This window comes from Pteronotus mesoamericanus, unplaced genomic scaffold (assembly GCF_021234165.1).
Source record: "Pteronotus mesoamericanus isolate MK-2021 breed Mesoamerican mustached bat unplaced genomic scaffold, CSHL_Meso_final contig_221, whole genome shotgun sequence".
Classification (NCBI taxonomy): domain Eukaryota; kingdom Metazoa; phylum Chordata; class Mammalia; order Chiroptera; family Mormoopidae; genus Pteronotus; species Pteronotus mesoamericanus.
Genome location: NW_026555092.1, coordinates 20,393,063 through 20,420,768, shown reverse-complemented (window position 1 = coordinate 20,420,768; position 27,706 = coordinate 20,393,063). Strand labels below are relative to the sequence as shown.

At 40.6% G+C, this 27,706-nt stretch overlaps 1 protein-coding gene across 2 annotated transcripts; it reads left to right on the top strand.

Annotated features, from left to right (window-relative positions):
• Nucleotides 1–257: 257 nt before the first annotated feature.
• Nucleotides 258–25,703, top strand: ATPAF1 (ATP synthase mitochondrial F1 complex assembly factor 1). 2 transcript variants are annotated; one of them, XM_054572177.1, is made up of 9 exons: nucleotides 258–614; nucleotides 2,279–2,387; nucleotides 5,684–5,734; nucleotides 6,314–6,376; nucleotides 9,708–9,758; nucleotides 11,075–11,122; nucleotides 14,804–14,899; nucleotides 16,698–16,805; nucleotides 22,842–25,703. In XM_054572177.1, exons 1-9 carry the CDS (start codon nucleotides 283–285, stop codon nucleotides 23,034–23,036), a joined length of 1,053 nt encoding a protein of 350 aa, XP_054428152.1. In that variant the 5' UTR covers nucleotides 258–282; the 3' UTR covers nucleotides 23,037–25,703. The 2 variants fall into 2 exon arrangements, with proteins under 2 accessions (XP_054428152.1, XP_054428153.1); XM_054572178.1 differs by lacking the exon at nucleotides 9,708–9,758.
• Nucleotides 25,704–27,706: the final 2,003 nt, after the last annotated feature.

Genomic DNA, 27,706 nt, shown 5'->3' with positions numbered 1-27,706 from the left:
TACAGGCAACTGCCAAGAGAATTTCAAAGGGAGCAAGCTCAGTGAGGACCTGCAGATCTGAGCGGCTTTCAAGAGACTTGGAAAGCAGCCGGAGGGCGTAAATCCGGGCAGGCTCCGGGGAAGAGGCGGCGGTGGCACAGGAAGTGCATAGAGCGCGGACCCGGAGGGAGCGTGGAGACCCTTTCTCCCCGCCCGGTCCCCGTTCGCCCGGCCTCAGCTCCCGGAACCTTGGACGTACGGAACCTCGAGGCCGCATCGCCGGCGCGGCGCACCCGGAGCGTAATGGAGCGGGCGCGCGGGTCGTGGGCCGAGGCCGGTGCGCCTGAGGACGAAGAGGAGGAAGAGGAGGGGGCAGCCATGGCTGCCGTGGTAACGGCGGCGGGTGGCGCGGGTCCGGCCGTCCTGCAGTTGGCTAGTCTCTATCGGGGCTTGTGCGCGGTGCGCAGCCGCGCCCCGGGCCTGGGGCTTTTGGCACCCGCGCAGCTGCGCGTGTTTCCGGTACGCTACGGTTCTCGCCGGCCCCCGGGGGCTGCCGACGGCAGCAGGGTCGGGGACGAGCTCGAGGCCAACCCTTTCTACGACCGCTACCGCGACAAGATCCAGCAGCTGCGCAGGTGCGGGCCCGGGCCGGTGGGCGGCGGGCTGGGGCAAGGGGGCGGCTCTCGGCTTGCGTTTCTGGAGTGTCTGACGCTTTAAGTGCTTACAACACCCCTGCGAGGTGGGAGCTATTACTATCCCCACTCGACAGATGATGTAGCTGGGCTCAGAGAGGCAAGATCAGTTGCCTCAAGTCACACAGCTAGTGTCAGAGCTAAGAGTCTCCGTAAAGCCCTGGCTTTTTCTCTGTTTGCCTTTGTGCTTTAGTTCTCAGAGACTCTTAACAGCCTAACTTTTGAAGAAGGCAGGTCCAAGACACCTGCCTTATAGAAATGGGAAAATGGAGCCTTCCAGAGAAGGGGCTTGACTTGCTCAAGGTCACATATTGAGTCAGCTGAGGTCTGGCCTGGAACTGGTGTTCCCAAGCTCCTAGCTAGAGCCCTGACTGCAAGGAAAGGAGACCGGAGGTGGGAGCAGGGTATCTTCACCTAGAGAAGAGAAAATTAAGGGGTGACATAATAGTTATTTTCAAGTACTAGACATTTATTCCTGAAGATGAAAGATAGAGATACATTTACACTGAGAACATTTTAATAATAAAAGACGTCCAAGTCAGGAGAGCACAGACTCCACTGCCTAAGCTCCTCCTCTCTGTCTCTCCACTCATTATGGTGTGATGAGGAGTGTGGCTGTGGACACTGGCAGCGCGGACCCTGGTGCTGGCACGTGCAGCCCTGGCTGGACAGTTGCCACACACCACCCGGCAGGGCCCCTGGAACCACGGTGTACACGGAGGAGCTGGTACAGAGGGAAAGAAGATGTATTCATGTACATGGCAGTAAAGGGAGTGGTGCTGAGTGTCACCTCTGGGAAGGAGTTTTATGGAGGAGGGGCCCCCTACAGTGCCTTGATCAGCCAGGATTCCACCAGAGAGGTGAGCAAAATGTGCTTGGATTTTGTAGATATCACCAATGACATTACAATTCTCATGGCTGAGGAGCTGGAGTCTTCACCAAAGTTTACAGAGCTAAATATCACATCATTGGCTACACAGCCTAAAGAATTCTTCACAAGGACAGTAGCCTCAACCTGGACTTCGGGCCTAAAGACCAGCTCCATTTTAACATAAATGAAAAGTTCTGATGTTCCATCTGCAGGAACAGGTTTTTTGGAGAGGGGGGTCAGAGAGATACTCAGGTGCTAAATCTTCTGCAAAATAGGCTACCTGAAGCCTTGAACCACCTACAGCTGAATAAACAGATGTTTAACCTAGGGAGAAGATGTCCAAGAACTAGATATGTTCAAATAAAAGCTTAACACCTAGTAGGAATGCTATTGGATTCCTGCCTGAGGAGGTGACCTAGCAAGATGACCTCATAGTCCCCTTCCCATATCGGGGATTTGAATTCCATACCTGAGGGACCAAGCTCTCTGTCACCCTAGGGAATAGTCTGCAGGAGAAAAATGTTACACAGTCCTCTTGAGGATTAACAGTAGTTAAAAGCTAGACTTCTTTTTCCACTCTTTGATTTGTAGCCCTGTGTTCAGGCCTTACAAACTAAAGGCAAATCCTTCAGCCTCTGAATGTCTGTGTCCCCTCCCTGTAGAACTGGAACATGTTTTGTTCTTTCCAAATCTGAAAAGGCCCAGGTGGTTTAACTTTTGGTTTACGTTTGATCAGGTCTGACCCAGCTGCTTTTGAGTCCCGACTGGAGAAACGCAGTGAGTTTCGGAAGCAGCCAGTGGGGCACTCCAGGCAAGGTGACTTTATCAAATGCGTGGAAGAGAAGGTAAGACCTGTCCCTCTTTGTGTTGTTGGCTCACCGGTGCTCTACACCCTCAACCCCGACCCCTGTCCTGGAAATAGACTCATTAATGGGTCAGCTGGATGAACTGAACATAGCCCTTTTCTACTCAGCTCAGCCTGCACTCATAAATGGTATCCTAGCTTTCTGGCAAATTACTGTGGTCATGTGGAGATACAGAGGGATGGAAAGGGTAACCGCTGCTCCCAGGGGTGCAGCCGAGTGATCAGGTTAAGGCACACGTGACAGCGGGCTGGAAGATTGGGGAGCAAAAGAGGGCTTAATAGTTGTTATCCTTAAATAAGAATCAAAGCCGGCAGAAAGCATGTTGAAAGCTGTGTATAGAAAAAGTAATCTAATGCAGTATTTTTCAAACTTTTTGACCGTGACCCAAAGTAAGAAATACATTTTACATTGTAATGTAGTACACAAGTATATGAATATAACAAACAAAGTTTTTACAAAACAATGCTTTTGCTACATGCAATGTACGCTATTTATTTTATCTTTTTATTGGCCACAATCCACTAAATTGATTTCAACCTATGATTTGAAAGATATTTACCTAGGATGATGCACAGAATTAATTGGAGTGGGAGAGGCCAAAACCAGGGAGAATGTACAATAATCCAGGTGTGGGCTGTGTGCGTCTGAAATAAGGTGCTTACGGTGGAAAACTGGGATTCCACATTGTGTTTAAGAGATGTTTCTTTTGTTTGGAGAATAACTTTTTTAGCTTTGAGTATCCTAAGTTTTAAGATAATCTACTCAGTCTTTTAATGAGTGGTTAATTAGACTAAGAGCAGCAGTCAGTGGGTTAATTGTTATGGGGTTGGGGAGTAAATTCAGCCTCCTGTGACAAATATAGTTTATAACTTTATGTGAACAAACAACTCTACTACAAACATTTTAACAAGTGTAATTTCCTATAATAAACTTACAGTGCCAATAATATAAACTTTTAATATTAGATGGGAAAACTCTTCATCCCTTTTTGTAGGCAGACTTAGAAATTCAACTTTATGATAAGATGCAGATTAAGTAAAGATTTCATTTAAGTTATGGCAACTCTTGGGTAAGTATTTACTTACTGTCTTATCTCACCATATAAAGGAAGGCTAATGACTAGTGGCCCCATTTCAAAAGCCTCTTCTTTATTTTGAGTCATTGGTTCCTATCACAGAAGATCCAATACCCCCTTTTTGCAATAATTTTTTTGTAAATTCTCCCTTTTCCACCCTGAAATAAAATGTAGACAATATAACCCACCTACACATATAATTTCGGGGGGATGAGGGGGTGGGAAGGGAAATCAATATAATGCCCTAACTGTAATATAAAGGAAAGTATTTTTTAATAAAATACATATTTTAGTACATGAGTTTTTGAGCACAATTATTCTGTGAGACCTGATGCAGTTATCAGATGCTTTAACCTATATGTGAAATCACCATGAATATATATGCAGCAAAAACTGACTGGTACAGGGCTGTTGTGTTGTTAACTATAAAAACTCCCAAGCCGTGTTGTAATCAGTGACCCTCATGACATTCCACAATACAGTCTTCTCTCAAGTTACATAGTAGTTACTTCTGAAAAATGTAGTGTTTATTAAAGCCATGTTTTTAAAAAAGTGAGAGAGGGAAGGGAGAAAGGAATGGAAGAAAAGAAAGAAAGAAAAGCAAAACAGAGTTAGATTCTAGGCTCAGGTAATTATAGAAAGGTTTTTCACTTAAAAGGATGTCCTGTTAGACATCGAGAGGTCCTGCAGAATGAGGGAAAATTCTTCATTATGTAGAACTCATCTGTAAAATTGAAGCTCATTTAGCATCTCTGCCCCTCCCATAAATGCAGGGGTCACCATCCAGTCAATTTTGTGATAGCAGAAAAGTTGTCCCCACAGATTTCAAAAGATCTGTGGGGGAGTAGTAGTGTACTCATTTAAATTTCTCATTAATTGCTCTTGAGACTTTGGCACATAGTTTCAATTACCTTATTACCTTATTTCACTGATTCTCAAGTTCACATTTTTTGCACATTTTGGCATCTCTAAAATAGCCTCAAAATTGATAACAAAATATAAATATTGTGTTATTTATTTGGCATTATTTTCTGATACATAAAATAATGGTGCTTCTTAAGATCAGTGGTGTCTTTGATTAGCTAAGACACAATAAGTTTAAATTTTTTATTTTTGTAAGTGAAAATGGAAATGAAGAATGAACTGGAGGGATATTGTGGGAAAGAATATACAAGGCTTAGTGATTAAACGGTGAAGGCCGATGTGCAAATGGAGGGTTTTGTTTGTTTTGTTTTCACACTACACCTAAAGGTGAGTGGTAAGAAAATGAAATCAACTGTATCTTTTTTGGGGAGTTCACAGAGGAAGGAAAGACTGCATTAGGGTGCTGTCAGTGTATAGGGGTATGACCAGAAAGACCGGGGTGCATCCAATAGGTTTTCCTATACAAGGCTTTTGTCTAATTTGTGAGTACAGGTTCTGTGGGCCTAATTTATGAAAGGTTTCGATTTATTAAAGCACAGAGTAATGAAAGGCAGGGTTTTATGCAGGAAATGCTTTTTAGCTTCAGAATCCCTGATGTAGCTTATACTCCTTTCCCCTGAAAGGCATGGTCTTAAACTGAGAAGCTGAGTGGAAGACTCAGAACAACTCATCCTCAGTGTCAGAAACAATTCAAAACAGGATGTACTGACTGTGGCCTTTATCAGAGATAGTGGATTAAGAGAAAATAATCTTCAATTGTTCTTGGCCTTTTTTGAGGCAAAGTCTAATTCAGTGGAAGGAATATTAAGACTGGGCACTAAAAAACCTCTGTAGCCTGCTGAGGATGTCTGCCATCAGAATTGCTGTCACAGAAAAGAGGCAGCCTTGGGAAAGACGTCTTTCCATTTCTCACCTCCTCTGTGGTCACTGTGGAGCAGATCAGAGGGCAGAGCACAGAAAACCCAAGCAGCACTCATTATGGGAAGGAGTCCCTTATATTCATAGTGGCAGGTATAGGATGCAATCTCAGTACTAGTAGATGCTGGTTACTAACAAAGGAATCTTTTCCCATCTCTGTTATCTCAGAAGCTTAGTAAAAGAAAACCTGTCTCACAAACAACTCTAACAACAGTATGTACTGTTACTCTACGGAGTGGAAAGAAGTGAGTTCTTAGGTGCAAAATTACTAAAGGAGACATTGGGTACCTCACCTCGCTTGTAGTCTTTTCCTTCTGAGTAAAGTATAGATTAATATCCTATCTATTATATATTTCAGACAAACACTTTGGGGAAACAGCCTTTGAGCAGAGGATTCACTAAGGACAAGGTAGGTTTCTAATTGATTATCCAAGTCTGAAGCCACATGGTACATCTATAACAAGAGGTTGCAAATTTGAACATATTTACTGTGGTTCAATGATTTTGTGATTTATCAACTGTGCATATGAGAAATAGTTCTATGAATATTTGTGTCCTTGATGTAACCCCTACCATAGTGTGGGTCCTGGGAATGGTAGAGGAAATAGAATGATTCCTTTTTTCTATATGAATTTGTTTTTAAAAATCAAATAAAAACATGTTTACTCTGTCATTTAATTTGCAAAGGAGGAGCCACTCCTGGCAGAATTTCTCCTGTTACCAGTTGCAAAGTGCTGCAGTGCTCATTGTGAGGGTAAAGGATTTTGGCCATACCTGTAGATACTCCCCAGGAATAGAACTGCAGAAACCTGCCTGGGCTTAGAGGCTCACTGCTCTAAGCATATGGCTTTTCATACACTTGTTCTCCCTTTATTGAATAGCTCATTCACTGTCCTGACATTTTGCTTCTCACAAGTCTTAAGATAAAGTTAAGCTGTTTTATTTTTTTTAATTGTGGGTACTAATTGCTTTTTATTTTCTCTTTCAGACTCTCAGTTCAATCTTTAACATTGAGATGGTGAAAGACAAAACTGCAGATGAAATAAAGCAGGTAATGAATGAAGATGGGTTGACGTACCTTTTGAAAATGTGTGCTCTATGAACCAAATCTGAAAGTAGAAAGGAGCATATATTTCCTGACTCCTCTCTCTTGCCAAAATGAAAAGTGGCCATAGGTAGCAAAAGTGATGAATTACATGAAAAATGGTGTCATAAGAAAACTTGTCTTTCTTGCTCTCACTCCTGTATATCTAATCAACTCACATTTCCCCTTTCATTTTCATTCCTGTTGCCCACATCTTATTTAAAATCATCACTACTCTATACCTGGATTACTATACTACATTTCTGAATAGGTTTCCCTGCTCTTATTTCTCCCACTCCCCTATCATATCCTCACCAGCTGAATCCTCTTCAAGTTCTGCTTTCATTATGGAAAAGAATAATATATTGGTTAAGAACACAGACTCTAGAACCAGTCTGCCCATTTACTAGCTGAGAGACTTTGGTAAGGTAGTTAGCCCCTCAGAGCCTTAGTTTCCCTATCTGTAAAGTGGAAATAATAGTAGTACTTACCTCATAGAGTTATTTGGGGAGTTAAACAAGTTAATATTTGTAAAGCACTTAAAACAGGTCCTGGCAAAGGGTAAGTGCTACATTTGTGTTTTTAAGTAAATGAATAAAAAATATCATGTTAGTAACCTCACAAATGTCCAGTGACTTACCATATTCTTTTGGTTGGCATTCAGGGTCCTTCATTGTTACAGGACCTTCTGCAGGAAGTTTCCGGGACACCTTTCTTCAAAGCACTCTTGATCTATTCTGCCTGTCTGGTCATTCCAATACATTGACTTACATTTCTATTTAAATTTTCATGTCTATGACTTTTTCTCTAATTAGACTATAATATGCTACTTATTGGCATTCCTTATAGTTCCACAAATTATATTTTTGGTATATTGAGAGAATCAAAATAATAAAAGCAGTATACTGTGTGTCAGGTACTGTACTTAGTGTTTCATATACACTATTTCATTAAATTCTCATAACTGCTTTGTAAAGTAGATGCTATTATTCCTCATTTACCACTGAGGAAACTGTAACCTAAAGAAATTAAGTGACTTAGTAAGTGGTAGAGCTAAGACACAAACCCATCTCTGTTTGATTCTGTGTCATTTCCCCTTATGGGAAATTGTGTGAATTGCCATGGTTATCCTTTGGGTACTATGTCATTCATTTCAGCGGGCATTTATTGAGTACCTATTAAATGTCAGGCTCTGTGCCTGACAGCAGAATAAATGAGGTAATCCCTACCCTCAAGGAGCTTTAGCCTTGTGGAAGGATAGACACAAAAATAAGGACAGCACAGGGTTTTAACCTCTGTTAATAGACTTAGGTAAAGTCTCACGGAGACCTCAAACTGCCTTTGGGAAAAAGTGCCAGTGGAAAGTGGATAACCAAGCATGTCCCTTAGGCTTCTCTAAGCCAGGCCTAGGAGTCCTGATCATATGACAAATATCATTTAGATCTATAATTTTAGATACAAATTTGTGTTAAAATGATTTTGAGTAACGAAGGTCAACTATGTTAGGTCAAAATGTATCAGTCTCATACTTTTTAGTGTTTATTCATAAACTACTAATATACGAGGTCTGTCCAGAAGGTGTCCGGCCATATGAAAAATAGAGACACCTATTGAAGAAGATACAAGATACAAGAAACATTGTGCATAGGACAATGATGCTTCAGTCTCCTCCAAAGTAGGCATCTTGGAACCTCATGCAGGTCTCCCAGTAGCCATCAGCTGCCTGGTCATATTTTCCTGAATCTTGATAGTCTGAAATCTCTTCCCTTCCAAAGGTGATTTTAGTTTGGGGACGAGCCAGTAGTCTCAGTGCACCAAATTCAGGCTGTAGTGGGGCTGAGTCACCTGGGTGATTTGATGTTTCACCAAAAAACTCTGCATGAGGTATGATGCTTGAGAAGGTGCATTGTCGTGATGAAGCTACCAGTCAGCAGTTGCCCATAGCTGCGGCCTTCTGAATCATCTGAATAGTTTCTGCAAAGGAATGTGAGGCTGAATGCAAAATTTGATGCAGATTCATTGCCCTACTCACTCAGTCATTTTAATGCCACAGCCACACAGTACACATGCTCACTGACAGCATCTTCTACCCCCACTGACTCGTACAGTAAAGTTGTCATTGTTCATGTATGTGCATTTCAGTCCACTCTCCTTGGCTGCCAAGTTACATCAGTGTTGTGCAAATCATTCTTGTTATATTAACAATGACTGGACTTTTTCCAGACAGACCTCGTAAAATAAAACAAGCAGGATATGCTGTGCTTAAAATGAGAAGACAGTGTTCTAACATTAAAAAAAAAAAAAAAAAAGGCAGCAACCTTGGGCTGCATCGATAGAGTGGTTTGCCCAAGTCCTCGGTAGTACCAGTCCTGTGTTCCGTGTTGGGGTCTTCAGTTGGGGTCCCCCATTTAATGGGAATATTAATAAAGCAGAGCAACTTTAAAGGAGGGTGACCCATTCTTCACCTTGGGTGTCACCTTGGCTCTAATGTCTTCCCCTATTTCAATGCCTTTGTGTATGCTGTCATTCTCTGCTTAGAAGGTATCTCTTAGCTTCTACCCTACCTGTTCATCTTTCCAGACTCCCTGTTCATCTGGCTGACTCCTGATCATTTTTCAAGATATATCTTAAGTGTCCCCTCCTCTGGCACGCATTCCCTAACTTGGGTTAAGCGCCTCTTTGTTGCCCTCCAGAGCGCCGTGGCTCTGGTTTGTATTGTGGTTCTGTTGTGCTAAACATAAACCTACGTTATTTCAACTTGTCTTTACAACAGTCCCATTAGGTTGATACTGTTTCTATTTTATTCATGGTTATATGGATATTATTTAGTTATTTTTCAGTAATTTACCCAACGTAGCATAGCTGTCAGATGAGGCTGGAATTTGTATCCAGGTCTGCCTGATTCCAAATCCTGGTTCTGAGTGACTGATGTCCTACTCTCTGAGAAGACCCACAGTTGGCTAGGGAGTTTGTGTTTCGGAAAGGCAGAGAGAAGATACAAAAAGAAAGAGCTTGTCTGTTATACACAAGGCACATATTTAGAAAAATGATTAACAAGGTCATAGAATCCATTTCTGAGACAGGAATTTGTTACTAAGAGTTACAGTTTAATCATCTAGAAGAGTAGATTCTGTTAAATCTTTTTGTAACATTGAACTAGTAATGAAAGCGTTACCTTAGACTTTCCTGTCTGTCATCAAATAGCGTGTTACTGTGAGCAATGAAAGCTGCCGTCATGTCTTAGTGCAGGTTGAAAAGATAACCCACAGGTCACAGACATACTCTCTTTTTTGTACAGATTTGGCAGCAGTATTTTGCAGCAAAAGATACAGTCTACGCAGTTATTCCTGTAAGTAGTTTGGAGGGGAAAATGAATGTGTTATAGCATGAAGGTCATGTCTCTAACCTTAGCAGGCAGTTGCCTTTACTTTTCCTATGTTTATTGCCTCTTGAGAACTTACATTTATAGCTCTCAGGGTTTTTATTATGCCCTGAGTACCAAAGATTGGAAGCTCCATATGGTATATTTATGGCTCTTGTTTTCCCTCTTTCTGGTTTAGAAATGTCTCTTTGAGTCAAGTCTCTGACAAGGGAGCACGGTGTAAGTTCATGTTGCTGAGCAATTTCTAAGTCTTTTATTTCTTTTTGGTGTTTTCCAAGCTATTGGAATTTAACACAGGGCTTCTAGCATAGGTTTCTTCCTTTCTTTTTTTGAATTGATTTTAGAGAGAGTGAAGGAGGGAGAGAAAGGGAGATAGGCATCGATTTGTTGTTCCACTTATTTATGCATTCATTGGTTGATTCTTATATGTGCCCTGACTGGGGATCAAACCCATAACCTGGGCATATCGGAACAACGCTCTAACCAACTGAGCTACAGGGCCAGGGCCAGCTTCTTCCCCTCTTAGCTATAAGTGATCTGACTTAGAGCCTCCTCCTAATTTTTTTCTGACATTTCCCCTTAGCAAGTGGCATTTTCTTGTGGGGTTTTTCCCTCCGTCTTGAAATTGCTATCTTGAAGATAGTCACCAGCCATGCCTTGAGCATTGAGATCAGCATTTGATGTACCTAGTTATCAGCTAGTTCTTTAATTTGTTCTTCTTCTTCCCTGAAGAGGAAGTAGCCTGGAGTAAGTTTATATCAAGAGCATAATTATATACGAGGCTTACATGTCTAAGTGTAAGATTAAGGACAAAAACCTACAGACTTAAAAGTAAAGCCAAGCCTTTTGGTTGCTGTGATAGTATTGTTATTTTTTTCTACCTCTTATACATGTGTACCCTTGCCCTTCGTAAGTCTAACAGCTAAAGGATCTGTACTTCTATGAAATTGTAGATCTCTAATACTGACTCATTGTTTGAACAGACCTCTTTAGGCTTCCTTCAGACAGACTTAGTGACTTGATATCTCAGACACTTAGCAGAGTCCCCTGGAGAGTTTGGAGCATTTGGATTATACATTGTTAACACACAATTCTGATACTGAACAGCAAAGAATACGTCTGGTTTTTTCCTCTCTGTCATACGAGGAATTTGTAAATGATGAAACTTAGATCATGTTAATTGTATTTTAGTTCCAGAGTTAATTTAGTCTTGGTGAATCCAAGTGTGATCGCAGCCTTTTATATCTTACTGTTTGTGAATTTTATTCCTTTCTAACCTACAGGAAAAGAAGTTTGATTTAATCTGGAACCGGGCTCAGTCCTGTCCAACAGTAAGTTTCTGGATTGCTTATCAATGCTGCCAACAAGGATGTTTCTAATTGATGTGATATTCCATACTATCTCATGTTATAGTTCTGTTTATTTAACAAAGATGCTTATACATCAGTTGTACTAGTAAGTGAAATTTTGAGCCTTATGAAAGCATGTAAGTTTGGGCCAATAAGTCTCTGACTTTATAGATGCTCTCAGCCCTTTCTGATCTGGATCGTAATCTGTCAGTATAAGTAAATGTTGAATGGAGCACCTGAGACCATAATATTTTCAACATCCTTTAAGTATCTGTTTTATTAGCAGTTTTCTTTTCAGTTTTGGCCATGCTATCCTGATTATGTGTGCCTAAAAGGAATCATGAGATTGTTGCTGGAGTAATGGAGAAGACCTAAGGGGAGGGAATAGGTAAGCTAGGCCAGCTGACTGGGTGTTGGTAATAATTTCTAGGATTCTCGAAAAAAGTCGCCAAACATTACTGAGAGAAAATAAAAAACATCTAAGTAAATGGAAAGACATACCATTCATGGATTAGATGACTTCATATTACTGTCATTTCTCCCCAAATTGATATCAAGAATATAATCCTAATCAAAAGCCCAACAGGCTTTATTTTTTTTTTTAGAAGTTGACAAGCTGATTTTAAAAATTTCTTTGGATATCCAAAGGACCTAGAATAACAAAACAATTTTGAAAAAGAACAAAGTTAGAGGACTTACATTATCTGATTTCAAGACTCATTATAAAGCTACAGTAATGAAGATAATATGGTATTGGCATAAAAATAGACATATAGATAAGTGGAACAGAGTAGAGAATCCAGATAAGACCAACATATGTGTGGTCACTTGTTTTTCAGCAAAGGGGCCAAGGTAATTAAATGGAGGAAAGGATAATCTTACTTTAAAAAAAAAATCCTCGTCCAAGGATATGTTTATTGATGTTAGAGAGGAAGAGGAAGAGAGAGAAACATCGATGTGAGAGAGAAACATTGATTGGTTGCCTCCCTTACACACCCTGATCAGGATCAAACCCACAACCTAGATGTGTTCCCTGACCAAGAATCAAACCCGTAGCCTTTTGGTGTAAGAGATGATGCTTCAACCAACTGATCCACTTAGTCAGGGAAGGATAATCTTACTCTTACCTCAAACTGTATCCAATAGTTAGGTCAAAATAGATCATAGAATCTTAGTGATCTTGGTTTTGGTGATCTTAGATTGAATCTTAGTGATCCTGGGCTTAGCAAAGATTTTTTAAGTATATCACAAAAAGCACAAACTATTAAAAAAATAAATTACATTTCATCAAAATTAAAATTTTCTATTTGTATATACTAGTTCATAGCAGTTTAGTCACAATAGCCAAAAGGTGAAAGCAACCGAAGTGCCCATTAATGGATGAATCAATAAATAAAATGTGTGTGTATACGTATGTGTGTATGTATATGCAGGTATATAAAATAGAATATTATTCAGCTTTAAAAAGGAAGGAAATTCTGACACATGCTACAACATGGATGAACCTTGAAGACATGCTAAGTGAAATAAGCCAGGCACAAATCGACAAATACTGTAGGATTCCACATATATACATGAGGTACTTAGTATAGTCAAATTTATGGACAGAAAATAGAATGGTGGTTGCCAGGGACTGGGGCTGAGGGGAGATAAGGAATTACTGTTTAATAAATGTAGAGTTTCAGCTTGGGAAGATGAAAGAAGTTCTGGGGATGAAAGGTGGTAATGGTTGCACAGCATTGTGAATGTACTTACAATGTCACTGAATTATACACTTAAAAATAGTTAAAGTGGAAAAAAAATAGTTAAAATGGTAACTTTTATATAATGTATATTTTACCACATTAAAAAAATTTAAAATTCCTACCCTTCAAAAGACATTGTTATGAAAATGAAAAGATAAGCCACAGACTGGGAGAAAATATTTGCAAGACATATATTGACAGATGACATATCTAGCATATATTAAAAACTCTTACAGCTTAATAACAAGATGACAGGCAGCCCAATTAACAAAGGGCAAAAGATTCAGACAATTCCCCAATGAAGTGGGATGGCAAATGAACACCTAAAAAAGTGCTTGACATCATTGATCATAATGAGAATGCAAATTAAAATCACAGTAAGATAACACTCATATGCCTAAGTTTTTTTAAAAAGACTGACCATACCAAGTGTTGCTGAGGATGTACAGCAACTAGAACTCTTAATATATTGCTGGTAAGGATGTAGAATGCTACAACCACTTTGAAAACAGTGTGGCATTTTCTTTAAAAGTTATGCATGTACCTGCCATACTACCCAGCCATTCTGCTTGCAGATATTTTCCCAAGAGAACTGAAAGTACATGTACATAAAATGACTTGTACACAAATGTTCATAGTAGCCTTATTTGCAAAAACAAAATACTGAAAAATATCCAAATCTATCACAGGTAAATAAATTAAAGAATTGCCGTATGTGTGTACATATATACAATGCAATAATACTCAGGAATTAGAAGGAATGGACTATTAATATATGCAACAACATGGAGAGATCACAAACTAATTGTGCTGAAGAAAAAAGCCGAACCAAAAAGTAGTACTAATTCTATGGTTCCTATTATACAAATTTCTAGAAAATTCAGACTGATGGGTAGTGACAGAAACCAAATTGGGTGCTGCTTAAGGAGAGTTGGGGAGAGAAAGTTATGAATAACAAAGGGGATTTTTGGAGGAAATGTTCATTATGTTGATTGTGGTGATGGTTTTACAGTATGTATATATCAAAACATTGTACACTTTTAATAAGTATAAATTACTGCTTCAGGTAGACCTCAATAAAAGCTCAAAAAAATGTTCTCCCTAACAAGGGGCCAGCTATTAAATAGGCACTGAGGTGATTTCATCTAGTATAATGAAAATGAACCTGAGTGCTTGGCAGTAAGGAGACAATCCCATGACTGATCCATGTTGGATTGATTGTGCTTTATGTTGTATCATTCTCTCCTCCATCACTCATCCCCAATTACCAACATCTCAAGCGTAAAACTAATCATTTCTTGGTGTTTAGAGCTGCAGTATCAGCCTCAGATGATAAAGTATGAAGTGATTATAGTAATTAGAAAAATTAATTCAGCAGCATTAGGAAGTTTAGAAATTGAAAAAGACACAAATGGTCATCAGTGGAAGAGTAGATAAATTGTGGTGAATTTCTATAGTAGAAATCTATACAACAGTGAAAAATGAATGAATTAGAATTAGAGTTATCAACATGGATAAATCTCAGAAGTATAATGTGAAGTGAAAACAAGTTGCAAAAGTATACATGGTAAGATTTATGTTTTTACACATACAAAGAGTACTGCTTCTTGTTTATGGATATACATAGCCACATTAAAAGTATACACCTGAAAGGGAATGGCAGTCAGCAAATGCAGGACATTCATTAACTCCGCATTGGGATTGGCATGGGTTACAGAGAGAGCTTCAACTGTATATCTAAGTCTTTCTTAGATGGGTTGGGAAGTGTATGTGTGTATACTACCATGTATGAATTTCATAATTTTAAAAAATGTTTTAACCAAACATTAAAGAAATTGAGTGAATGATATAGGTAGTTGGACATAGAGGAAATGATTTTATTTGTTCATCTACCTCCTTGTGTATTGTTTTCCCACAGTTTCTATGTGCACTACCAAGAAGGGAAGGCTATGAGTTCTTTGTAGGACAATGGTCAGGCACTGAACTCCACTTCACTGCACTTATAAATATTCAGGTACGTAGCTTGTGTTTATCCCCCAGAGGGAAGAGGCCTACCCCTTTGTGGGACCATGAGCCATGCTGAGGCTCGAGGACACAGGTTATGTACTAACTCCCAGCAGTATTTGCTGTAGCATTGGTGAGTTGTCATACTTGGTATGTTGGGCTAGCTTTCTAGGTCCTATTCAATATCTCAATTGGAAAAGTCCCCAAAACACATTCTCTGACTACTTCGGGCTGTCTCCTGTCTCTTCCTCGGGCCTCTAAAACATTCACTGCATGTGCCTCACTTAACAAACATGGATGAGTTGTATTGGCCATGACCTTAAGGCTTTTAACCTTGGGGAAAGCTCCGTGTCTTGCATGAGTTTTATTAATCAAGTCAGCACTTTTTAAGGTGCTAGATGCATAGTTTCCCTTCCATAGATGTTTTGTTTGCTTCCCTCCTTTTTTCTTTCTTTTTTTTTTGTTTTACTCCCAAATAATAGATTAAGTTCAATCTAAAGCATTTGAAGCTTTTAAAATAAAAGCCAGTGTTTCATATCAGATCATAACTAGAATTGGCATTCTATATTTGGAGGCCAAATCTGGCAAAACTGGCATGTATTATAATGACTTTGAAGTTGGGGTAAAGGGAGTGCAAAATAGAATGGGGGAGCAGCTTACAATTATTTCATAATTCTTACAATCACTTATCAGGCCCATACTATGATAATCAACATTTGATATGCTTGTTATATGCCCAATTTTTCTGGCACATATATCATCATTTAGTCCTCACAAGTATCCCATGAGATAGTTACTATTTTTTCTATTTACAGAGAAGTAGGTTCAGAGAAGTTAGTTCACATGGCTAATAAGTGGTAGAGCTGGGTTTGATTGACTTCAGGTTCTTGGCTCCAAAGTCTTTGAACTTAAACATTATGCTAGTGTGTTGGAATCTATGCTAGGATCTAAATACCTATGAACCGAAGTCCCTGCCCTCAGGAAGCTCATATACAGGTATAAGGAAAAGATCCAGAAACATAATTATGATGAAAATAGTCAGTATAGAATTATGTTCAGAAGTGAGAGGCTGAAGTATTAAAAGTACCCTAGCAATACTGAGATACTGATAATTAAAAGGACTTGCTAAAAGTTTAGAGATGAAACCTAGAGATTTTTTTTTTTTAATGTATAGTTATTTCCTCCTACACGGTATGAGGGCTCTAGCTTTGAACCCAATCTCTCTTCCTAGTCTGGATTGAAGTCTAGTAACTACTGCCCTGTCCATTCTTCATGAAATTATGATGTTCTCATTCTTCTTTCCTCCTACCTCCCACCCAGATTGTATTTTAAAACTGCACATTACAAATCTGGCCCATGTGCAAACTCTCCAGCTGTTTGCTACAGCTTAAAAGAGCTCAGTCTTCAGAGCCAGCCAAGGGGAGTAGATTTCAACTGTGAAATGCACTAGTCCATAAAAGTGGCAATTACACAAGCATATTGCTTTCTTTAGAACTTGATTTGGTAGCTGCTTGCGCTGTTTTGTTTTTAAATATATGGCCATGATGAAGGATTCACTGCCTACTGTAAACATTTTCTGGGAAAAGAGCCAAACCTTTTTCAATTGAAGACACAAATAACACTGTGCAAACTGTCACTTTCACCATGGCTTGGCAGACCTAACCATCCCCCACATATCAGTCCTCCAACTCACTAGACACCCAAGGGGCTGGTAAGAACCAGAATTTCCTCCAGACTCTATTGCTCTGAAATTGCAGTTTTGTTGTGGTGGTACCTTATTGAGCCTTGATAAGTGTTCCTCCTTACAGACCCGAGGGGAAGCTGCAGCCAGCCAGCTGATTTTATATCACTACCCTGAACTTAAGGAAGAAAAGGGCATAGTACTGATGACAGCAGAAATGGATTCCACATTTCTGGTAAGAATCAACTGTTCTTTGGATTTACATAGTAGCCCTGAAGGTATTATTATTCTGCAAAAGCTCAGGAGAGAGAAAATTCGAGAGAACTATATGTATTTCTTACTTAAAGTTGACAATAATTAGGTCTTGCTCAAGCTCTTCCAGAACTTGAAGTTAGTACAGATTCTCAGTCTCTTCACAGTTTTGAAGTCCAAACACTCCAAATACACCCTGTACCTTTTACCTTTCTCAAAATCAAAAATTCTGACTTCAACAAACCATATTTGGCCCTAGGGGTTTTATGTAAGAGACTGTGGACATGTAAATGGCTTCTTAAGTGTAGAGAAGAGTTCAAAGTCTAGAATGGTTTTCAATCTTTTATCTTCCATACTGTTTTCATGTAAAACATTCCTCGTACACAATGACCTCCCTTGCCCTTCTTCCCATGCCGTGGGATAGAGCATCAACCACATGCCCATAGGTAATGACACCCATTGTGTTTGTTCTGTCTGCATGTCCAGAACTAGGAACAGTTTTATGATTACTGTACAACCTGATTGTCTAATCTTTGCTCATTTGAGACACATTTGCCTGGCAACATTTAAGTTCAGGATGTCCTCAAGATACTGGCCACTTTCATGCCCCTTTTCCCTTAGATTTTTTATTGCAACACCCCTTATTTTTCCTCTCTCTCTCACCATCTGCATACAGGGAAGGAAAAAGTGATGGCCCTCAGCTACTAGCTCACAGTAGCTGTAAGTCACAAGTCTCGGACACAGTTGAGACTCTACTTCCCTGTCTGTTATTCCTAAAACTTTTCAGTCCCATTTCTCTTATTCTTCCTGCCACCCATCACACTCAACTGGAAGTTACCCAAAGTCCTATCCAGAAGAATCAAGTTGCTATTAACTGAGATAGACAAGAGTGCAGGAAGAAAAGCTTTGGAAGGAATATCAGTAGCTCATTTGTGGGCACATTAACTCTGAGATGCCTATTAGATTTCCAAGTAGTAGGCAGTTAGATATATGAGCCTGGAATTCAGTTGAGAGGTCCAGACTGGAGGTATAAATATGGGAGTTATCAGCAACAGATTATTGTGTAAAGCCACGAGACTGAATGAAATCACCAAGGAAGTAAATGGAAATAAAGTAGAGAAGAGGTCTAAGAACCGTGCCCAGTGGAGATGATGAAACATCAGCGAAGAAGACTTAAAAGGAACAAGTCAGTTAACAGAGGCAGAAAGCTAAGATGGTAGAATGCCCTGGAATCTGAGTCAAAATGTTTCAAGGAATACGGAGTGCTCAACCTGCCAAATCTCACTTACTGGTAGGGAAAATGAGATGCAGACTGAGAATTTACTACATTTCACAACAAGGAAGTCATGGGGGACCTTTATAAGGGACGTTTCAAATGAACAGTAGGATAAACACTTAATTGGAGTACATTTAAGACATGACAGAAAGAGAAATTAGAATAAGCATAAACAAGTCTTTGAAAAGGTTTTCTGTGAGGGAAGGAGAGAATGGGGCATTAGCTGGAGGGGGAAAAGTGGGAATGAGAGTGTTTTGTTTTATATATGGGAGAAATAATATTTGTATGCTGATGGAAAGATCCAGAAGAGAGAAAAATATTGAGAATGAAGAGAAAGAGGAGAGAATTGTTGAAGTGCTATTTTTGAGTGGGTAAGTCTGGGAATGAGGTAAATATAACAACAGAAGAGAAGCCAGGATATAAGAACACAAATAAAGTTAAATGGATAGAGGTAGCCTATGGAAATTCTCTCTAGATTGCTTAGTGAGAAGAAGGAAAAGTCTGAGAGTGAGGATGGAAGACTATAGGTGTGGAATGTTAGAATGGAAAAGAGAAAGTCTGAAATTATTGTCTGGGACAGGAGTCATCAAACTACATAGGACCTGTAGACCAAATCCAATCCACTGTCTGTTTTTAGAAGGCCATAAATTAAGAATATGTTCTACATCTTTAAATGGTTGCGAGGGCAGGGGGAGGAGCTAAAGAAGAATATTTCATGACCAGAGAAAAGTATGAATTCAAATTTTAGTGTCTGTAAAAAAAGTTTTATTGGAACACAGCCATGGTTATCATTTACATATTATCTCTGGCTGTTTTACCTCTACAACAGAGAGCTGAGTAGTTGCAGCAAAGATTCTAGGACCCATAAAGTCTAAAATATTAACTGTCTGCCCCTTTACAGAAAGCATACGCCTGCGTATGGTCTAGAAAAATGGGAGAGAGAATGGCTGTGCGGGTACAGACACAGAAAGAGAGGGCCGAGAGTTGGATTTAACTAGGGTTATGGTTTAGCCAAGTGGTATAATGAAGTAAAATAGGAACCAGAAAGTTAAAGCATAGGAGTGATTATAATTGTTGACCATAGAATGAAAACTGGATAAAGAGGGAAGTGAAAACGTAAGGGAGGTTAGAGACAGAATTGTGAGTCCTCATGGAATAAAAAGAGTTTTAAAGCTGGAGGTGAGCTTAAAAGATAGGAAATAGACAAAGTATGGGTGTTTCAACACTGAGATTTGGAGGGGATATAGTTCCCAACAATGACAAGGTTTAAAATTTGACCAGAGGAGTGAGTCACATGGACAGCGCACTTTACTTTCTGGTCTTCAGCAAAGGACGGCCTCTACCATATACGCACTTCAGAGGCCAGAGGAGAGACCCTTCTACACTGGCGTTTTGACTACCTCATTTTGGTGGTGGCAAGCTGCTACACAGTTCCCATCATCATTAAAGTTTGCCTCCTGGCCTTAGCATACCAGACAATATATACAGGGTGGCGCAAAAGTAGGTTTACAGTTGTTCCTATGAAAGATAATACAATAATAAATAATAATATAAGAATAAACTCTGTGTTTCACATATTCAAAACTATAAACCTACTTTTGCCCCATCCTGTGGTTTACTTTGTATAAGTCAACTTCACTGAGTGTCTAGTGTAGTATAAGTCTGTCCTCACTTTACGTTGTCGATAGGTTCTTGGAACTACAGCAGAATGACATATAAGAAAACCATTTTCACCATAGGCTAATTGATTTGCACAACAGTTAAGCTCCTGCAGCATCTCATCAATGTTATAACAAAACATCACTGAATGAAATGATATTATTCAAGGAGCTGCTGTACCGAACTAGACATGTTAGAAGTTACTGTTAAGGGAAACCTAGAAATGTAGTATGAATATATGATCACCTGCTCACTTGCATGAGTTTGTACTTTAGGCACCGTATTTCCAAATATAGTAAAGCAAATGAATAGAAATACCTAGAAACTAGAGGTTTCTTCCTAACTAATTAACATTAATGCTGAAAATACAGTAAACTTAAAAAAACCTTCCCTGGTTCCATATCTGTGTCTATAGGTGATTTTATTGGAATGCAGCAAGTGCTAGGATAGAAGGATGCACAGCATTTGCGGGGCGGGGGTGGGGGGCGGGGGGCTGTTCCCTGACCCAGAAGGAGGAAGGAGACTTCCTAGAGATGACACCAGTGCTAAACCTTCAAAGATGAGCCAGAGTTTAGCCAGGTAAAGAAAGAAGGAGGGAGAGGGGGTGTTCCAGACAGAGCAAATAGCATAAGTAAATGCTAGGAGGCATAAAATGACTTGAAGTATTACGAAGAGGTTGGTATCACTGATATATAAAAAAGGAGGTTTGGTGGGTTTTGTTTAGAGGTTTGGCTTTATCCTGAAGTCACAAAAGAGTCATTGGAGGAGAGAGAATGTCCCCAGAAATATATAGGGAGTAAAATGGGCAGGGCTTGGTAAATTGATCATAGCTATGAAGATTGAAAGAGAAGAAATCATGTTTGTTATTATACCTCCTTACTGGGCAACACAGGGAGTTAATATGTTTATCTTTGGGGGAAGAGAGGAGACTATTGCTTCACGTGGAGAGTTAGGAGACCAAAAGACAGAGGGTGAATAAGGAGCCGGGTGCTTTCTATAACCCTCAAGAGACAGATGCACATAGCTCCCTCTCTCTACCTCCCTGCTGACCACACTAGTGGTCTTCTAACTAGTGGGAAGAATCCTTTATCCAACAAAATCTTGTGTAAACCCTAGGGTAGAACAGCTGAAAGAGGGGTGAAGTGACCTCTGGCACCTCCACAGAGCCCCAAGGACTCTGCTGTTGGCACAGCATTGTTCTAGAGTGAACACAGCTGGGATAACCCCTACCTTCACCATCCTAATCCTCATACAAATTGATTGTCAGTTGTCCTATGGTCCATGGGCGCAGAGAATGGTGCTATCTGCCTTGGATTATGGCAACGCACTTGCTTTAGAAATAATTTGCTCTTGGGGCACGTTTGAGTATAAAAAGGTAACATTGATGAAACAGAGTTAATGACCTTGATCAATCCTAACTATCCTGCCCCACCTGAAACAGTATCAGGGTGAAGTAGAGGGAATACCAGCCTGGAGTCCAGTGGTCTGATCATGGCACTGCACTTGGTACCCATATGACCTTGGGCCTATCCCCGCACCTCATTTGCTTTGGTTTCCTGGCTTATTAAATGAGGACTGGGTGATCTCTGAGGCCCCTTCCAGCTCTGAAATTCTATTAATTTGAAATAGCCAGCATTTTGGAAAAAGGCTTTTGATTGAAGATCTAGTCTCAGAGATTAGTGCCTGCTTGTGAGAAAATGACCTGAAATCCCCACAGGAGAGAATGGAGATAAAACAGCCCAGGGTATTTATAAACCCATCTTCCTCACTCTGTAGCTAGACACAGCACACTTTTAACAGTCAGTTTTAGTGGGAATTTTTCATTATCCTTTGGGGTTGGGTTTTGGCCATATGAACACAGTGATAATGAGTAAGTGCCTCTGACTATCTAGAGCTGGAGAATGTATAGGCAGCAAAAGTTAAGCATTGCTTGAAGTAACTCTTGTAAGGTTTCAAGAGTGTAACTATGTTCTGACCCCCCTCCCCCCACCTCTGTTACACAGAGGGGTCTGGTGACCATTTCCCTGCCTCTGAGCTTTAGAGAAGGTGGCCCTTTTTCTTCCCTAAGACTTCGCTGGTGTATTAATTAGAAATGGCTGCATAGCAAATTACTCCAAACTTAGTGACTTAAAAGAAAAACTTACTGCTTCTTAGTTTGTGGGTCAGGAATTCAGGAACAGCATAGCTGGGGGTTCTGGCTCAGTCTCTCATGAAGTTGCTTTCAAGATGTGGGCTAGGGTGCAGCCATCTGAAGGCTGAGGGGCTTGAGGACCCACCTCTGGCCTCACTGTCATGACTATTGGCAGGAGGCCTCATTTCCTTGCCATGTTGGACTGTTTAAATGTCCTCGTGACATGGCAACTGACTTTCCCAGAGCAAGTGATTTAAGAGAGATAGCAAAACAGAAACTACAATGTCTTTTGTTAGAAACAAGTCCCTAAGTACAGCCTGCACTCAAGGAAAGTAAAACTGGACTCCGTCAAAGGAGGCGGGGGCGGGGGGGTGGGGAGCAGGGAGGAGTGTCATAGAATCTGTGGACAGAACGTAAAACTGTCACAGCTGGCTTTGGCACTAGTTTTCTGACTGAGGTGGTATCGGGAATAGGTTTTATTTGAGTCATGTCTAATTAGACAAGAACTTAGTGCTCACAAACTAGTTCTTGGAGCTGGGCAACTGTTATTTATTTCCCCCTTGAAATAACAGTTATGACGGAACTGAATGAAGAAGGACATTTTAAACGTATGCATTAATCTATTCAAACATTCACCAGATGTCACTATGTGCAGGGATATAAAACAAGCATACATATTTTGAGGAAGTCATGCTAGGAAAGAGACAAAAAAGAAAAGAAAAAAAAGGACAAATGCAATACAGTATGACAAATGCTATGATAGAGGTAAGCCTGGGGTAATTTTGATACACAGAGAAAGGGCACCGAACTAAGACTTGGGAGTTCAGGGAGCGGGGGATGCTTCCTAAAGCAGTGACTCCTGGGTGAGGGTCCGCTTGCCTCAAGACTCAAATACAGTGCTTTGCGGTCCTGTGTAGGGAGGGACCTCACTGTTCTTTTTACTTTACTTACAGAATGTTGCTGAGGCGCAGTGCATTGCCAACCAGGTTCAGCTCTTCTACGCTACTGATCGGAAGGAGACCTACGGGCTAGTGGAAACCTTTAACTTCAGACCGAACGAGTTCAAATATATGTCTGTCATTGCTGAATTGGAGCAAAGTGGACTTGGAATGGAACTGAAATGTGCCCAGAACCATGATAAGACTTAGAGCTGTAAGGACTGGCTCCTTACAGAGTCTGCTCAGCCCTGGGATAGCCTAGAGCACACCCACCCCCTTGAACTCTCAAAAGTTGGCATCTATACTAAGCAGTCTCTAAGGAGTTGCCCTGTGTGCTTATGCAAGAAGTAATCATAGAGGTGAGCCCTATTACTTGATATTCAGGAATGAAGGTGCCCAAACATTCTGATAATTAATCTCTCAGCGTACTTGAGGTTTCCTTTTTAAGTGTTTGAGGTCATAATCAAACACAGCCAAGGATCCAGCAGGATGGTTAACTTGATTTTACACAGTGTAACATTTTGTTACAAATACATTTGCATTCTGGACATTTTGAGAGCACAGCTCCCAATTGCACATAGTTCCTCATCTTTATAAACTTGTGACAGGATAAGCTTGAAGACCTGCTATATAGTTAGATGTGGGCTTTACATACTTTTTCCCATGTGCCAGTCAACTGGCCAAAAGCATAACCCAAATATCCTGTTCAGACTCTAGAACAACCCGGTATTGCATTCAGGATTAAGACCTCATCTAGATGCCCCCAGAGTTGCCTTTAGTATAGCTGTTTTGAAGTATCAGTAGATTTCAGGTATACTTAAACACACAAGTACAGTGCCTGTGTATTTTTAAATCATGGTTTATTTAAACCTGCTCCTCTAACTCTGCGTCTTAGAAGCTGTGTACTTGGAGGAGGTGAATCAGTGCAGTGTAAATAAATCAAGTTTTTTATAAGAAAGGATCAATCCAGATTTGCATGTTTTTGTGTATTTTTTTTTTTTTAAACAACTCTAATCCATGCTAGATTTGGGTTGGGAGAAGATAGAGCAATAAAATAAAATCTGGCTTACCATCTTTGTTACACTCAGCAGTGAAATATAAGCTATGTGCTGTCCATAGTGTCAGTGCTGTGAGCTGATTGGATCAGAACTCATCTTTGGAAGCAGTAGTTGCTTGAAACACAAAAAATGAGAAAGGAGCTCCCCAGCATTGGAAACTCCCTTGTGGTTTGAGGTGTCAGCGTTGTGGCTCCAAGCTCAGTGATAGAGGAGAGGGGTGGTTACACACCAGCTTTCTGAACCTGAGTTCCCAGCCCCTCCCCACCCCCGACCCTTTTTTGTTGTGAGCCGCCTTTGCTATAGCCTTTCCTTTTCTTGCTCTAATATGCTCCACTTTGCTGCTGCCTGAGATCTGGTTGTATGACACTGAATATGGTGAGTGGGAATGTAACCAGTACTCACAGTTTCTATGTATGTTTGTTTTCTTTATTAGAGGTTGGGCTTGTCCCCAAGTTCTTTAAATGGAGTTGGACTTCCCACCAAGTTTCTTTAAATGAGGTTGGACTTTGCATTATTTTCTGAGCTGTGACTATTTCATTGTACCTCTGAGTCTGTATACAAAAATAGACAGTGTTTGTTTAACCTGAAAAAGTTCCTAGTCTTTCACTATTTCTCTAAAGACTGAGCTGTTTCCTAATGCAAATTCTGGACTTGCCTCTGGTCCTGTCAGTTAATTTTTTGAGAAACTTGAGCCTGGATGTTTTGAGTCCCAGAAATCTTCAGCACCAGGTGGAGTTGCTTTCGAGGGTATCTAGTTATGTTTGCTTTTCTGTGCAGATGGACCCAGTTCCTAGCCATGGTACATTTTCATAACACCTCCACCAGAGGGTGAGAAAATGATGGGAAAAGAAAGAAGAACTGGCTGCTCATTTTATTGTTCCTCCCAGCTTTTCCCTAAATCCCCACTTACGAAGTTACACTGGACATGATCAAAGCACCATCTGGCTGTGCTGTCCTTTATATCCACCAAGCAAGATCTGGCAAAGACCTAAAAGAAAACTGTAACATTAATCAGTAAATTTCTCTCCTACTGCAACATAGTATTATAGGAAGTGCACAGACTTTAGAGTTAAATGAATCTGGGTTCAGATGTTGGTGTTGCAATTTATTAGCCGAATAATATTTAACAAATTAAACTCTAATTTTGTTTATCTGTAAAATGGGGATGATGATAATATCTACCTCATAGAATTTTGTGAGGATTAATTTATAGACTCTAGTAGAGCTTAATGAATGTCAGCTGCCTTCCTCTTCTCTGTTCCCCTGCCTGTCACTAAAGACCAACAAAAATTAACATTTCAATGTGCAGATCATTCTTCACTCCAGTTGAATGAGCAAACCTTATCTCACAGGTTCTCAAACTTTAAGATGAAGTACATTAAGCACTTCAAAATGCAGATTCCCAAGTTCTAAGCCTCAACCTGCTGAACCATAATCTTTGCAGAAAGTGCTGGGAATCTGCGTTTTAATATGTGCTCCAGATGATTCATATGTACATAATTCACCAGCCGCACTTTGAGAACTGTTACCTTTTGTGTTCTTCCAAAAAAGAAAAAAAAAAAAAAAAGCCAGGTCTTCCTTTCCTATGAACATAAACCATAGAATCAGATTCCTCTGTCCTTTGCCTCCCACAGTGGTCCCCTTTGCATACTCTACATTTTATTTATTTATTTATTTGCCTACCTTTTGCCCCCACTAGACTGTGAGCTCCTTGAGGGCCAGGGTTTATCTCCATCCCCAGAGCCAAGGACATGGCCTGGGACATAGAAGATACTCAGTTGTTTGTTGAATAAATAAGTGACATGGATTTCAGCCAAAACATTATCCTGTGTGTGTGCCTATATTTAAATACTCTGAATTTAAGAGAGTCTCTACAGTGGTCCCCAACCTTTTTGGCACCAGGGACTGGTTTTGTGGAAGACAATTTTTCCACTGACCGGGGGTGGGAGGGATGGTTTCAGGATGATTCAAGCACATTGCATTCAAGCTCACCTGCTCTGCCCTCTAGTTCCTAACAGGCCCGGATCGGTACTGGTCCGTGGCCCAGAAGCTGGGGACCCCTGTCTTCACACACGTAGATCAAGAACTTACTGAGTAGGAATATCTGTAAACCAAGCTATCAAATTATACGCAAAGTGTAAGTCACCAATCTGCTGGGTTGACCACTCAGTGCGATTCAGTAGTCACCCTCAGAGCACCTACTCTGCCACCGCCATGTTAGGTGCTGACACAGGGAGAGGAGCAGGGTAAGTAAGCCGCGCTCCCAAGCCCCGTTCCAGCCACCGCCTGGGTCTCTGGCCTCTGATTCTGTGCCTCACATCTAACACCTGGTCATAGGCTGCCCTGTGTTGTTGTCAGGAGGTTTATGCTGCTGTTTCTTCTCCAAACAGTGTGGGAGCAGTAGCCACATGTTCTTTTTTTTTTGCCCCCCTTTGTCGTCTCCATAATACTGACCTTTTGTTCAGCCTTGGAGAAGAGATACAAATGCCCCCTTTCCTAGTCACTTGATTTAGCACTGATTCAGCATTCATTAATATTTAGTAGGCACCTATTACATGTCAAGCACAGATATAGGGAGCTGGGGAATAAAGCCATGAGCAGGACAAATAAAGCCCCTGTCATGGAGTTTACATGCTTGTGGAAAAGACAAATGAATAACCCAATGAGATTATTTCAAATACTAGTGCTATGAAAATAAAAAATAATGTGATAGGATGTGGAGTGGAAGCAATAACTTAGTAGTCGGGAGAGAGGTGACAGCCAATGTTGGGGTTGAGGAAAGGTGCCAGGGGAGGGGAAAGCAAGTGCGGAGGCCTTGAAGCAGGGCCAAGCAAGCATGCTCGTTTCTGGGGCCAGTTCCTCCAGGGCAAGGAGCTCCCAGTTCAGTAAGTAAGACAGTGACATGAATAATTACAATACAAGGCAAACTGACCAGTGCCATCTCAGAAGAGGAGGAAGGAGGGTTCAAGAACACTACTGGGTACTGTGGGGGAATCAAATCTTGCCAGACCATCGTACCTGGCATGAAATGCTTGGGCTTCATAGGGAGTAACAGATAGACAATACTGAAGTCTCAGACGATATTCCATGCGAGGAGGGCCTGTGAGTTCAAAGCTGGTCTCAATATATACTCACTGACAATAACCAATAGCCTTTATTACTAGGGCGTACCATGGGTACCATGGGCCAGGTACTGCTAAGCCCTTACACAGATTATCTCAATCCAACAACCCTATGAAGTAGGCAGGAACCTGCTGGTTGGTGAGATGTGCTGTCGCTCTACTTATGCCCCCTGTTCTCCCCACCTCCAGCTCAAAAAAAGAGGGCAACCTCTCAATTACCCCTAATCCCAGATCCAGGAGCCAATTTAGGCCTTTAAGAAGTTGTGGGTGACTCCTGAACCAGCCCTTCCGAGAATGTGTGTCAGTTTTCCTGCTGTCAACTAAAGAACAGATGCATGCATTATACATTTCTGATTCCTCCAAACTATTTCAAAAGAAATTGTGTTCTAATTAAGGGGGACTCTTTTGTGTTCTTTGCTACATGGAGCACTTTGGCCTCAGCGATGTGACAAGTTGATAGCAGCATTTTTATCCCTATTCTGCTAAGGAAGAGACTTGGTGCACAAAAAGGGAAGAGATGACTCGGAGGTCACTGCCTCCATCAGAAGCCAACTGCCCGTGCTCCAGATTTAATGATGTCATTTGTAATATCCACTGAGCAGGCTCATCTCTCACATTCACAGGGTTACTTCTGAGCTCTTCAAACCTCAGGAACTGGAAGAATTACAAGAAAAATTGGTTCAAACCAGTTGTGAATCAT